The sequence below is a fragment of the Plutella xylostella genome, chromosome 18, assembly GCF_932276165.1.
Source record: "Plutella xylostella chromosome 18, ilPluXylo3.1, whole genome shotgun sequence".
Lineage (NCBI taxonomy): Eukaryota > Metazoa > Arthropoda > Insecta > Lepidoptera > Plutellidae > Plutella > Plutella xylostella.
In genome coordinates this window covers 1,805,974-1,821,145 of record NC_063998.1, presented here as the reverse complement: position 1 = coordinate 1,821,145, position 15,172 = coordinate 1,805,974, and the positions used below count along the sequence as shown (strand labels likewise).

Sequence of the window (15,172 nt, the reverse complement as noted above, 5' to 3'; positions counted from 1 at the left end):
TTATCAATATGACCTAAGGAGTGGTCTAATAAAAAAAGGTTGGGCAGTAATGGACCTACAGACCTTGGCTAGCCTGCCTAGGTTTTAGCTGGATTACGCGATCTAGATGGTGCTAGGTTGGGCACATAGTATGGTTATAAAGAGAAAAAAAAATGTTTTTCATTCATTTGTACTAGTATTGTACTGAATTAATCTGCACTTTCTACGATAAGGATTCAACCAGTATTGAAATTGACTATTTCACAATGTCTTTACATTTATGCCTGTGTGTTAAAAAAAACGCTGTCTCCACTGTCTAAACATACAAAACAATAATATAGGTAAGTAGACTTTTTTATCATAAAGATAATTCATCCATATATTGTGAAAGAACATTATAAAATAGTTTTGAGTTTTTTTATTTTTATTTTATTACTCTTCTATACATTTTGGTCCTTATTCCTCCTGCAGATTGACTTGTAGAAAATGCTTATAGCATTAAGTCCACCTGATTGTACAAAATTACTTTTTCCATACTGTGCAGTAAAATAATAAATTTTCGATAGGTAGGTATTAAGTAAGTTTTTGTCAAATAAATAAACATGCTCCAAGAAGTCAAATAGGATATAAATTCCTAGACACACTCGGTTGATGTCACGAGTAGGTAAATGTGGTACGACGAGTTTTTCACAACATTTGCGATGTTAACACACCGGCTTGTGTCATCTCGGACCTTGACTGAATACTGCGTGTTTAGTTTGTTATCTATAGGATCTAGCGGCTGCCTATACATGGGTACCTACTTCAAATATAAGTAAGAATAATATGAAATCACAGAACGTAGTTTAGTTACATTATATATTTCCCATTTCTATCAAGACAGGTGAATCATCAATTGTAAAGTGAAAACGAAATATGTAATATTTACGATGTAATTAGTATAAAATTCAATATACTTAGAAGCCAAAAATGGCTGTCCAAACAAGTTCGCGATATGTAGGTAAATCACTGACCAAGTAATGTAAATTTAGCTCATCAGTATTACATCAATCGTAACCTATCGTTTAATTTTGGCACCTCTATTCAAGTAGATTATCATCATTAACAAATGATTAAATAATAATTAGTGACATTTCCAAGTTAAACTTGAAATGTCAGGCTATTAAAGTAGCTATAAATTAAACTATTTGAATAGCTAAACGTGATCGGTAGTATACACATATGGAATGTGTTCAGGAAGACTTGTCTTGTTGCCTATTTGATAAATCTAGAACCATTATATACCAAATAAAAACGATTATAATCATCTATTAGGCTTTAAAGAAATGCATGAAGTTAAATAAATCCAAAGGTTACGCGAACCCAATATTTACGACAGTCTGTACATGGCAATGGCGTACATAATATTAAATTAAATTAGCAAAAGCCTACAATCCAAATGGTCATTGCCTTATAAACGCAACGATAAAATAATCTCGAAAGAGTAAGATGCTAATTAATGTTTACGATTCGAATAAAGAATGCCGAAAATAACAATGCTAATCGTTGCTCTGCCAACCGATAATAACCTAAAAAGGTTCCAAGTTTGACTTTTTAATTTTAATGCTAGCCAGTAATTTTAACACTAATCACAACACAACATACTGGCACATTACACATTGATTTTAAAAACAAAACTATGATAATGATTGGTTTTTTTCACGAATCGCAGGCTATGGCGAGCCGCGCCGGCAGCCTAGTTTTTCACAAACTGAATTATCCAGACACAGCTCCGCACAGCTGACTAAACACTAAATACGACCCAGTCGCTACTGATACAGATTCCATTTTAAATCTTAACACTAAAAAGTAAAGCAGAAAGTGGATCGCACGAGAAAACGACATGAACCTTTGTCAAAGAGAACCAGGTTTCCACGCATGCGTGCGGGGGAGAAACAATGGGATTTCCAAATTATCTTCCACAGAAGATTGCATTCTATAATAATGAAAAGAAGGTAGAAAATAGAACAGCGATTATGGGCATGCGCAGTTGAATTATTTTGAAAAGCAGTGGAATTTCCTGGTTTATACAAAAGCAGTTGAATAAACTGTACGGTTTACTGTTTGACATTTTAAATTATTTGAACAGCCTACTAACTTCTACTACAATAAAAGTAACCCATAAGAGTAATACAGAGTTATTTCTCATGGTAGATAAGCACTTGGTTTCCGCAATTCTGATGGGAATTGCCTATTAATTCTTGAATGGGAAAATCACCATACGAGCGATGACCTGGAACCGAAACAATGAATAAGAATAGATTTTACATCAATAATAGCGATTGTATTTTATTGTTCAAGTAGCCTTTCCAGAAAAACAACACTCCTACGGTATGAATTTAGATAATGTTTTTATAATACCTATATTCCGTAAAACTTTGTATAAGTACTTAGTGGTGTACGCGCTTTGCCAAGTGCCTCTATTTACCCGACTACAGCGAATAAAAAAAGAGGGATATTAGGAAAGGAAGCAAAAAAATACCTGCGTGAAGGATGTTAAAATAATTAAAAAATATTTATTTCAGAAAAGTTTGTGTACAATTAAAAAGCAATCCAAATTTATACTCGGCGTACTGGAATTTTAGTACTATGTTTTAGGAACATAAGAATTTTGGTGATACTTGATGGTATATTCTGGATATTCCCAACTAGAAAATATGTGAAACAAATCTGTTATACTATTGTTCTAATTGAGATAATAGCCATGGCGAAAAATTAGCACCTCATTCGTATGGTGTCTAAAGGTGATGTAATGTTGACATCATTGATATTTAGAGTTTAAATACCAAGTATTATCCTTGAAAGATAAGAGTTTTAAGTTCTTTATAGGTACTACGAATATCTGGGGGGTCTAGTACAGGCTTCATAGTTTGTCGAAAACTATTAAAGTTTACGTTTTCTCGCATACTAAGTGGCGCGTCTAATGGAAACTATCATGAAACTTTTGACAGATAATGTATGCAGATGACAGGAGAAAACGTAAACTTTTTTCGTTTTCATAAATAACAAAACCCGTACTAGAGGGGCAGAGGTAAGTCTAAGTATCAAAGTAAACATTTTTACAGTAAGTTTCTTGTATAAAAAGATTCATGTAAGTACTGTTAATTCCACAGAGTATTTTGGTTTGACGAACACTTCACCAATTTACGTATTAATCATTTTAGGCTCAAGATTACACTTTTTGTTTTGTATACTTCGTTTTGTTTAGTATCGGAAAATGCATATCTTAAAATGTTTTAATATAATATATCACAGGTAAGCAACTTACGCACCTACATGTTAACCTAACGTCTCACCACGCGTTGCCACAGAGCCGGGTCGCTGGTTGCGACACGCGACGTCGTGGTCACAGATTACCATCGCTGTTGACATCGTGTTGACAACCCACCGTGACATGCACTCACAACTGCGCATTCACTTATCTTTGTAATTACATGTTACTTGTTTTGTTAGATTAGAAATATGCCTATAAGAAATAAGGAAATAAGTAAGGAGAGACTAGACCTAACTACACCTAAATGTTTAAGCTTTATAATATGTTTTTAGGAACATAGGTCAGCCAGTTTCAATAACGCGTACTAGTTCAATTTCGTCTGATTTTGACATAATTATTGTAACTTCACGTTAACAATTTTTTACCAGAACTGTAAGATAGTAAAGTTATTGAATCTGACCATCCGTTAATAAAATTAAAATATTGCCATGCCATGTCATAGTCATAAGATCAGAATATACTAATAAACAATTCCATCTAAAGTTTGAAGTTTAAACTAATGCTACTACGGTACATGCCACACAATAAATTAATTAACAAGACGAGAAGATATGTTATCTAGCTTATCTATGATGCGATGACAATGAACTCGTTATAGTTTCTTATCTAAGTAGGCGAGTACACAAGGAACAAGCCAGGTTTCAAGAGGAAATGAATAGGAACCTCACAGAAGCAACACTTGTAACTAAATATAATAATAATTAATATGTGGGTACACCTCGCACACGGCCCTCCGACCCCAAGCTATGCAGAACCTGTGATATGGGTATCGAAATGCTGATATTAAATACCCAAGACCCGAGCACAAATATCTGTATTTAAACAAATATCTGCCCCAGCCGGGAATCGAACCCGGGACCTTCGGCATAGCAGTCAGTGTCACTAACCACCATTCAGTCGTCGATAATAATGTATTATCGCAACCCCACTGCTGGGGCACGGATTTCCTTCTAGGGAAGGGTTTGAGGCCTAGTCCACCACGCGGGCCCATTGCGGATTGGTGGACTCCAACACAACAGTAAACATATATGTACATATATACTAAATATGTACATAAATGTATGCAATATATGCAAAGGACCCAATATATTATAAATACCTATTAATTATGATTTGATTGCTTGCGTATAATAGGAAAAGAGTGGTGCCTACAAATGTTTCAATCAATTTTCTCATTAAAATTCCTATCTGCTACAAGATTAGTGATAGTGGGAACTGTGTCAAAATATCAAAGATGTATATTATATTTCACATTATGTAGGTACCTATCCAAACCTGCTGCCAGTATTCGAAGTAGGTTAATAGATCAAGAAGATTGGTTAAAGAGTTAACTGACTTTCTGAGTAGAGTTGGGAACCAGAGAGTCATGGCTTCTAATTGGTGATTGAATCGGTTTGAATGTTTGTACTAATCCATTTGAAGGTTACTTACGAGATCTTTAGGAAATTTAAATTATTTTAATCACACGATGACATTTATGATTATGCCGTAAGAAATTTTATCGATAATTTTAGGAGGAATAGGATGAAAAAACACATTTTCTTGATTGATTTCGAATGGATTTTACAAAGTCTTGATTGGTGTCAAATTCAATAAAATTTGAGTCCGAAAATCGGTGTTACAAGTTCAAGATCAAGTTCAAGAAGGGGGTCTGGATTTACGCCAGTGCATAATTAGTTTCTAACGTGTACATGAACAACACCTTTGTTCATTTGTTTGGAAATGTTCATAAATGGCTACAATAATTACGGAAGATAAATTAAGAGTAAACATAAGTAAATGATGAAGGATATCATGGTAAATATTTTGTTTCAAGATTAACGTGTTTAAATTGCGATATTTAGTGAAACTTTCATAATTATGCGACATACGATTAGACAGATAATATAAATGCCGCTATTTGCGAAATTGAACTATCTAAATACACTGAAACCTAGTTTAATATTCATTTGATAATGAGGTTTGGTAACGTAATAGTATAGTAACGTAATAATATAAGAAAAATCATTTTAGAAATTCCTTAACAGCATTATTTAATGTCATTATAATTTTGGCGTCATTCCCCGTTTTGTTTATTCTCCGATACCATTAGTAGCTTAGCAACCAATGATGCACACAAAATGCATCAGGCAGTCAATGTCACAAACCATTGAACTAGAAAATGCACCCACACACTATTACGTAACCTAAAGTTTACGATGTTAAGTCTTTGGCCGTGCCATTTAAAAATCGCATTCTAAGTCACAGTAGATTTTTGAACGACCTTTCAAAAGATAAGTGATTTGAAATATAGGTTTTGTCACAGACGATTACGTTTGATATTTCCCTGAGAGATTTGCTAAGGCTCGTTCAGTATTTGATAAACCAATAGCGTAGCGGCGCTAGTATGACACACTAACGTGAAAACCTTGAGTTGGTATTTACTTGAGTGCAGTGAGATAATAGCAGTTATTAATAATCTGTGGGAAGTCAAGGTTCCTGAACCTAACGTGGAAGATGTTTTAATTGAGGATGTACAAAATTGGACAAGCTATCTGAGAGAAGTTTGAAAAAAGCTAGCAATTAGTGATGAGTTTCATCAACTTCACATGAGAAAATATTTCTTAGGTTAGTAGGTATTGGTTTGATTGAACAAGGTTGCGTTTTAGATTAATTGACTAATATTAGGTTGGGATTGGGATAGGATGGATAAGAAGAAAATAAATAAATAAATAAAATAAAAGTACCTAATGGCAATACGTAAACTACCTTCTTCTGAGCATTCCTTTCTAGAAAACTATTTAAGTACCCACAGGCCGTGCCTAATACGTGTTGGTGTCAAAGAATGCCGCTAGACCATAAAAAACCTTTCATCCATGATGACGGAATGCGCAGTGACATTCAGGCTCGTTGCAATTTTACGATCCGCGTCATGTGAGATGTGGGATGTGGGTGGCCGCCATTTTCCAATATGGCTGCCAACTTAATAGCTGTCATTACAAATTACAATGGAGCCAGCATCCGATAAATTGCACAACTAAACAATGTTCGTTTGTGTCGCGCGATTGCCAATGCAAACCACGTCGGTAAGTCGGTATGGCTTTAATCATGTCTGAGATAACTAATTACATTTAGCTACCTACGGGCACAGTAAATATAAAAATTCTATTCTATTCAGGTAGCCGGTAAAGCATAATGATATGCCACCTTCTGAAGCAGTTCTGGAGGAAGATATCAGAGATGCTATACAAAACAAACATAGACGTAAACAAAACAAAACGGCTCTTCTATGAAATAATTCCAAGCTTAAGACATTATAATGTCAGAGCAAGAAATAGTACATTTTGATTAACTTTTTCGTGCAAGTCATCCTACAATGAAGTTATGCGTATAAAAAATAAAAACTAATTTACTTATTTTTTAAACATGGAACATGATCCTGGCAGTCATCAGTGGGGCGTGACGTCACCACAGGTCCTGCACAAAGCGGCGGAAACGGCCGCCGGAAGTCAGGTGTGGCGCCGGAGGGTCAATACAACAACTAAACAAGGTGGCAAGCATGTTGTGTTCATGGTGTTTTGATGGTTATGTAGGTAGTAGAAAGTAGGTATATTTTATTGGTTATTAAAAAGTTCAACTATCGAGGAACGGTGTTTTCCGTAAACTAAGCAGCGTCGCTAAGTTGTCAGATCTGACGTAACTTGTATTTGACAGATATCTGACTGGCGAGTAACGCTGCTTATGGATTGTATTGTGTCAGTGGCATTGACATATATATTACTGCGTATCCTTTTGAAATCATTGGTCAGTGGTGGTACGATAGATGGTATAGGCTTTAGACTTAGGCATAGTTAAGATTTTAGCAAAAACGTTCAAGGATTAGCAAATTCAGTATGAATTTAGGCCATTACTCAACAATTGGGAAACGAATTGTTAGCGTTGTCAACAATGGGTGGAACCTAATTATCAATTGTGCTGCAATTTCCTCGGCTAACTATCCGTTTAGCATATTACGATCACGGAACATGCGAATATGATGGCTTTATTGTGAGTATTGGAACCGTTGCGTTGCAATTTCGTTATACATGAAGCTTTAAAATAACCATTTCAGATCACATCTTACAAAAAATTCATTATTTTTAAATAATTTTCTTAAATTTATAAACAGAAGAAAATACAATAATGTTGTTCAAAGGACAGCCGTAGAGATAGCATAAAATGTAAATAAGAGCACAGAATAAGACGATAAGTAAATAATAATAATAAATAGAGTACTTACTAATGTATCATCATCATCATCATCATCATCATCATCATCACGACCCATTACGTCCCCACTGCTGGGGCACTTGGCCAGCGTGGTGGACTAGGCCTAAACCCTTCCTTCATTGGAAGGAGACCCGTACTAATGTATAACACAACCAAATTCAAGACTAGTGCTACTTAATTTGGTTGTGTTATTTCCTCCTGTGCTAGTTTTGTCCTGTGATGAGAGGAACAGGGATACAGGCATACAGGGTTGCTACCAGCATGACATTATGTTGGAAAGAGACAGACTACTCACTGGCATGGTCGTCGCCCAGCAGGTTGTGGTAGCGGTGCTTCTCCGCGTCGAGCCTCATCATCACGAGCTCTCAGCGCCTCATCACGGGACCCTCTGTGAATGAAGAGTAGGATATTACTTCACCATCATCTGGCAATCATAGAGCAACTGCAACAGGCCTTAGTGTGCTTACATAAAGAATCGGGTTCCCTTTTTCTACCCGTACCGGTAACTTGATTCTAGGTAGGTATTTATGCGAACTGAGAGATTCAAAACCGGGAAATGCTCTAGCGCACTCGCAGAAAGATAAACAGCAGGTTACCGGTACGGGTAGATATAGGGAACCCAGTCTCTCTATGTAAGCACCCTAAGGGATTGTATACACAAAACAGCGTTGCGAAGTCGCATCTCAAATATCTGCGACTGTTTTGACAGTTTTTCAGGGCAAAAGCTTGATTACTGTCGCATGTTTTTGCGATGCGACGTCGCCGTGGCAACGCAGTTTTGTGTACAAGCCCATAGTGGGACATGAGTCACATGAGCCTGAGTGGAACTTATTCTCTAATAAACTTAAAACGGTTCATCTGCAGTCGATTGACCTATGAATTGTTGTAGTAAACCCAGGGTAATTCTGCAAAGAGACGTAGTATAAAAGGTATGTTTCAGTGTGACCAGTTTATATATATATATTTGTTCTACTATACCTAAACCCAAAGGCTAGATAGAATATGCCAAAATCTGTCAAAAGCCCTACCGCAGGAATCAGGACTGAGAAATCACAAAATATTTCCCAGATACTTGTGTGATTAATGATGAATATAATAATATGATAAATTGATGATCCCCACCCGCTCTCAGCCATGATGACTTTTAAAGTCATTTCAAGCTTACACTTCACTTACAAACGATTAATAGTTTAATTCTCACTGGTGAAATGTTAATTACAAACATGTCTGGGTATGCCACATTAAAACAAATGGAAAGATCTATTATCTATTTAGCAGTCAGACATTCATATCATAACAGATGCATTATATCACTGATGTTGATATGAAAGAGAGAGTGATACATTTACATAATAGACCGTGTCGTGAGTAAAAACGGGACAAAGAGATTCTTTCTACGTCTCTTGAGGTATCATTGACCGTAGAGTTAGAAATTTGAAAGTAAGTAAGTCTTAGTTAGCGAAAATAATTAAAATTTAATTTTAATGGCATTGCTAACATTCTGTTACTTTGCAGGTTCATAAAAATCAATTAATTGCTGCGACCAATTCTATGCTACAGAACTAACTGAATTTAACATTATGTACAAGAAAATATCAAAAAGTTAGGCGCTGTAACGGTTAACCAGAAACACTAACCTTTGAACAATAACTTTTACTATCATTAGCAACGATAATAAATAAAATAATGGCGAAACGATTCGACGCCAACTAAAAAGCAACGCAAAAACGCGCGTTTTGCAACATATCCGTCGAAGTAAGTTGCCTAGGTGTTTATCCGGCAAGATGGAATACTTGAATACGTCCGCACTAACAGCCAGACAGCCTTCCATTATAATTAGCCGGGTTATAATTAATTGGAACAGAGCTGTCATTATTTAATTGATCTATTACCTTTACCTACAATACCGTTTTTATACAAACTTAAAAAAAACGAATTAATTGTTTTATTTATCGTAAAAAAGTCACAGAATGGTAATTGCAAAATGATAGGTAACATTAGGTACATACCTATACTGTGTATATTTGCGAGAGCTAAGAACGATGTGCAATTTATTGGTAAAATAACAATATAGACAATTCAACATCATTGTAATTATTAGTCCGGACATAATTAACTTTGTACAGAGTAGAGACTAACAGTACCATTTTATAATACAAATTTTAGTGCAAAATTAGCTCTGTGTTATTTTACCCTTTGTGAGGCCCTATGGGGATATCCTATAATATTATCAATATTAAATAATAATCGTATTATTCATAACAAAATATTTGATCAAGCTGTTATCACATGCTATCAGCTGTGCTAGGATGGATTATTATTAATTATCGAACAAACGATATCAAACGGCCTTTAGTGACGTTAACCGCGATAAGAAAAGTAACTCGTATCTTGAGTAAAACCAGTAAATTAATTAATTACTATTTATTTAAACAAAACACTATATGCGTTAATGGCCGCTAAGCAAAGAAGAAGGAAAAAGCGAGAGAGGACGAGTGAGCAGGACAGCAAGAGCTGCGTTCAGAAATTAGCAAATATACCACACTCTCCACCACCTAATATGAATGTTTCTTTCAATAATGAATAAAATATTTGTTTGAATAGCTCTCTCTACCTTCTATCACTTACATTTTAAAACAAACAACAATCTCAATTATAACTAAGTATAGTTCTAAATAACTTATAAATTATAACAGTAGTATTAAACAGTGGTATTCTTAAGGTACTACTACAATAACTATTATTACAATAACTATTCTAATAAACTACTATTACATTTTAAAATTTGGTTTACATGTCTTTTCCAGTTATTTCCATCCACATCGATAATATATGTTACACCTGGTGTTGATTCACCTACAATATTACCCTGAATCCATGGTTTATGACCCCCTCGATAGTCCCTGACCATGACCTTCTCACCTATCATGAATGATACATCTCTATGACCTGATGTGTATTTTCGCTGCTTCTCTAACATTTCATAGGCCTTATCTGATACTGGTGGGGGCCGTAATAGAGAAAAACGATTCCGCATCTCCCTTCCTAGCATAAGTTTTGCTGGTGTGACTCCGGTGGTACTGTGAGGAAGATTTCTATAATCAAAGAGGAATAAGTTTATAGCAGAGGCAATGGGAATTCCACTTTCCTTTATTTTTGTTACATGTGATTTAAAAGTCTCAACAAATCTTTCAGCCGCACCATTGGTGGCGGGATGATATGGGGGGGTAAAAGTATGTTTTATATTCAAAGTTTGGCAAAACTTATTGAATTCTGCACTAGTGAAGGTAGGACCATTGTCGGTCACCAGGTGAACTGGAAATCCATACCGACAGAATAAAGCTTTTAGTATTTCAACTGTACGAGCAGCACCTATATTTGACATTTCAAATGCCTCAGGCCATTTTGAGTAACTATCTACAATTACTAAGTACATTTTATTGTGAAATGGACCTAGGAAATCAGCATGTAACCTATACCATGGGGAGGGTGGTACCGGCCATGGTTTCAAAGGTGTCTTTGGTGGGTTTTTATGGTTATTTAAACATATTATACAATTTTTTGTTATCATATCTATTTCGGAGTCTAAATTAGGCCACCAAAAATATGAACGTGCCATTTGCTTCATCCGTACTATTCCAAAGTGACTTTGATGTAGTTCCTCAGTGACAGATTCTCTTAATACTGTGGGTATTATAATCCTATGCCCCCAAAATAAACAACCTCTATCCATACTTATTTCATCTTTTCGGTTGTAAAAAACAAATAGTTCAGTATCAATTAATTTTTTTTCAGGCCAACCATCCATTGTATATCTTACTATTTTTGATAGAATCACATCTTTTTGTGTCTCGTGCTGGATAACTTTCCAGTCAACATTTTTTAAATTGGAACTGTTTGTATAAACACACATACTATTATCTGTTTCTTGAAAATATATACAATTAAAGTCTAAATTGTTAGATCCAGTCTCTACCCATGAACGTGATAAGAAATCGGCAGGATTTACATTAGTTTTGATGTGTCGTATCTTATAGTTAAAAGCTGAGAGGAAAATTGCATAGTGCTGCAATCTTTTCGCTGCCATTTTAGGAATGCCTTTGTTTGGACCAAAGATCCTGACTAAGGCTGAGTTATCTGTCTCTAACTCAAACATACGACCATAAGTGTAGTTATAGAACTTAGTAACACCAAATATGATGGCCATCGCTTCTTTGTCAATAGCAGAGTACCTCTGTTCCACTGAATTCAATTTTTTACTAGCATAAGCGATGGGTCTTACTGTACCATCAACATCTCTGTTTGACAAGACAGCAGCCAGCCCTGTGCTTGATGCATCACATGTTAGAATTAAGGGCAAGTTCAGATCAAAATGTCTGAGGCTATCTACTGATGACAACTTAATTTTTATGTCGTTAAAAGCCTTATCACAATCTTTGGTCCACTGAAATTTATTTTTCTTGGTACACTCATACAAAGGTGCAAGAGTAGATGCCATATCCTTCAAAAAACGATTATAGTAATTAATTTTTCCGAGAAATGACCTAAGCATTGTAATATTTGTTGGTGCTTTGGCTTGTAATAATGGTTCAATATTTGATTTTATAATGCTTATGTCATTCCTGGTGATTCTGAACCCAAAAACATCAATATATGTTTGGAAAAACTTACATTTTTCTAGTTTTAATTTAAACTGACATTCCTGTAATCTGCACAGTACTGTATACAATGTATTTAGGGTTTCATTAAGGTCCTTTCCAGCAATATAAATGTTATCAATGAAGACAATAGTTTTAGGTATGTTAGCAAGCTTACTACTCATGAGACGCTGGAATGATCCTGGACCAGTGCTTACACCATAGGGTAAGTACTTATATTTAAATGTTCCTTCCTCTGTGACAATAGTTGTTAATTCCTGTGAATCTACATCTAATTTTGCCTGTAAATATGCCTCCTTCAAGTCAAGTTCGCAGAAGTATTTTCCGTCTTTCAATGTATTAAAGATGTCATTAATATGGGGCAATGGATATTGGTCAACTTCCAAGTGTGGGTTCAAAGTAACTTTATAGTCACCACATAAGCGGACTGATCCATCTGGTTTCAATATAGGAACAACCGGTGTACCCCACTGACTGTATTCCACAGGAGTGATTCTATCATTTTCAAGTAATCTAGAAATTTCATTTTTTACCTTATCCTTCATCGCATACGGCACCCGACGCGCTGGAAGGCATTTGGGCTTGGCATCTGATTTTAATTTTAATTTAATTGCCTCCCCTTTGAAATCACCCCAACCGGAACTGAATACTTCTGCAAACTTTTCCTTAATTACATGTTCAGCCTCTGAAACAGATTTTACATTTAGGTTATAATTTATTTCCTCACCAATAATATGAGTGTCCATAAATTTTGGAGGCCACAGATCAAAAGCATCCAACCAATCACGGCCAATTATCCTTGGTACATCATCATGAGCTATAAAAACATTTAATTTCATAGATTTATTCTCATAATTTACTGTTAAATCTTTCATTATGCCAACTGGTTGTGAAATTGTTTGGTCAAAGTTCCTAAATCTAACATTACAATCAAGTATGTTGAATTTACTAAAGAAAAGATTCTTATCTTTTAATGGAATCACTGATACATCTGAACCGGTGTCTAGTTGAAAATCAAGATCTTTGCCTTCTACATGGAGCCTAATATAGTGTGGCGGTATCTTTCTTACATTGACAGAATATACCTCTATATGTTCATCAAATAGACCTCCAATTGAATCTTCGACACCATCCTGGATTTGTGATTGGTCGCTTCCTTGGTCATCAGTTTCCATGGTATATATTTGATTAGTTCGCGAATTCTTGGGGCATACTTTATATAGGTGTCCCTGTTTCCCACACTCAGAACAATATTTATGTATTAATCTGCATTCCGCTTTCATGTGATTATTATTCCCGCAGCAGTAACATGTTATTTGTGGTTTATTTACTCCTTTGTTACCTTGGGACTTGGAATTATTGAATTTGTTTCTTTTAGAAAGATTTTTAGAAGGAGTTCTTTGCTCCTGTTGGTACTGAAACATATCCGAGACCTCCGTCCCATTTTTGCTTTTGGTTTGTGCTAATGCCGCTTCAACAGTCTTAGCCAACACTACTGTTTCATCCAAAGTAGCATCTGGACTGCCTTTTAATAATTCAAATTTAATCAGTTTTGAGTAGACACCATCAATGAGCTTCTCTTTTATTTGGTCATCCAAGTCCTTAAATTTACACGTCCCAGCTAGTTTTCTTAAAGCTAGTACATATTCTTCAATAGTTTCTGTTTGAAACTGGTTTCTGCTTCGAAATGAGGCCCGATCCAAGGTTGACGATTGCAAGGGCGTGTATTTGGTTCTCAATTTATTACATAACTCGATGTAGGTTAATTTTAATGGTTTCTCTGGAGCACAAATACAACTTAGTGTTTCAAACACTTTTGGGCTGATTTTCGTTAGCAATAATGGCACTTTCTTAGAATCTGGTACTTCATTTAATGCTATGATACATTCCAGTTGCTGTTCGAATGATTCCCAATTCTCACCATCGAAAGAGTGTAAGTTGTAATTATTGGCCATTATTTGTTTTCGACTTTTTAGTTTGCAATAGTCACTAAGTAATTTTCTGAGATCATCCACCTTAAGATTCTCATCGAATTGTAATCCGTATTCGGTTAATTTTTCCTGCAGTTCAGTCTTGTTCAGCTTGTAAATCCAAGAAGTTGTAAAAGTTTCGTTTTGATTCATTTGACATTTGTTTTCTTTATCGTCCAAAACAAACGTGAACTTAGTCACAACACAAAATGTCCGACTTTGGAATGCGTTTGCAATTATTTTTCTTTTTCGGCCAACTTCACACTGAAGCGTGCGCCGGTGAATTAGTTTTTGCTTTTTCAGAAGAAATCACTTTAATTTCAGCGATATCCTTTATTGCACACTTTACTGGGCACTTTCGTCTCGTCGCCAACTTGTCGTATCTTGAGTAAAACCAGTAAATTAATTAATTACTATTTATTTAAACAAAACACTATATGCGTTAATGGCCGCTAAGCAAAGAAGAAGGAAAAAGCGAGAGAGGACGAGTGAGCAGGACAGCAAGAGCTGCGTTCAGAAATTAGCAAATATACCACATGTATCCTATTTTATTAATTTCAATTTAGGCATGAAATTCACACTTAATAGTCTACAACTCTACATTCTACCTATATCTTATAATTAATAAGTTCGCCTTTCGAGTAGTTTTAGAATTCATAAAAAAATTGTGTCTATTTTTCGCTAAAGATTAAAGGTGTTTTTCTAACAATCATGTTTTTCGAATTGTGCCCCTATATTATGAAAGAAGGGAAATGTCGCCACTTTGAATCATATTATTATTTTGTACGACCTATCCTTTTCTCAAAGTAACAGACATAGCATCCTATTGCCTAAACATTCTCTCCTATCTCACCTGATCTTGCTTAGTTCACTATCTTTCTACGTACGAGTGTACCTACGAGTGATGCTATCAACATACATAACACGCAATTATGTAGGTACTTATGCAACACGTATTAAGTTATTTATACGCGTCTTCACGCTCCGTGGATCCTCGCACTGGG

At 35.4% G+C, this 15,172-nt stretch overlaps 2 protein-coding genes across 4 annotated transcripts in view; both read right to left on the bottom strand.

Annotated features, from left to right (window-relative positions):
* The window catches only part of LOC105393426 (echinoderm microtubule-associated protein-like 2), a 60,331-nt gene that overhangs the window by 24,107 nt on the left and 21,052 nt on the right, over positions 1 to 15,172 (bottom strand). For both annotated transcript variants that reach the window (XM_048627341.1, XM_048627343.1), the window contains exon 2: positions 7,836 to 7,928. In XM_048627341.1, the coding sequence (XP_048483298.1) occupies positions 7,836 to 7,896 (61 nt within the window). In that variant the 5' untranslated portion in view covers positions 7,897 to 7,928. The remainder of the gene's footprint in view (positions 1 to 7,835; positions 7,929 to 15,172) is intronic.
* LOC119691270 (uncharacterized protein K02A2.6-like) lies at positions 9,950 to 14,710 on the bottom strand. Of its 2 annotated transcripts, none has more exons than XM_038108436.2 (2): positions 13,284 to 14,710; positions 9,950 to 12,883 (listed from the first exon to the last, which is right to left on the bottom strand). In XM_038108436.2, the coding sequence occupies exon 2, from the start codon at positions 12,741 to 12,743 to the stop codon at positions 10,293 to 10,295; it is 2,451 nt and encodes an 816-aa protein (XP_037964364.2). In that variant the 5' UTR covers positions 12,744 to 12,883; positions 13,284 to 14,710; the 3' UTR covers positions 9,950 to 10,292. Both variants share the same exon structure in this region, with proteins under 2 accessions (XP_037964364.2, XP_037964365.2).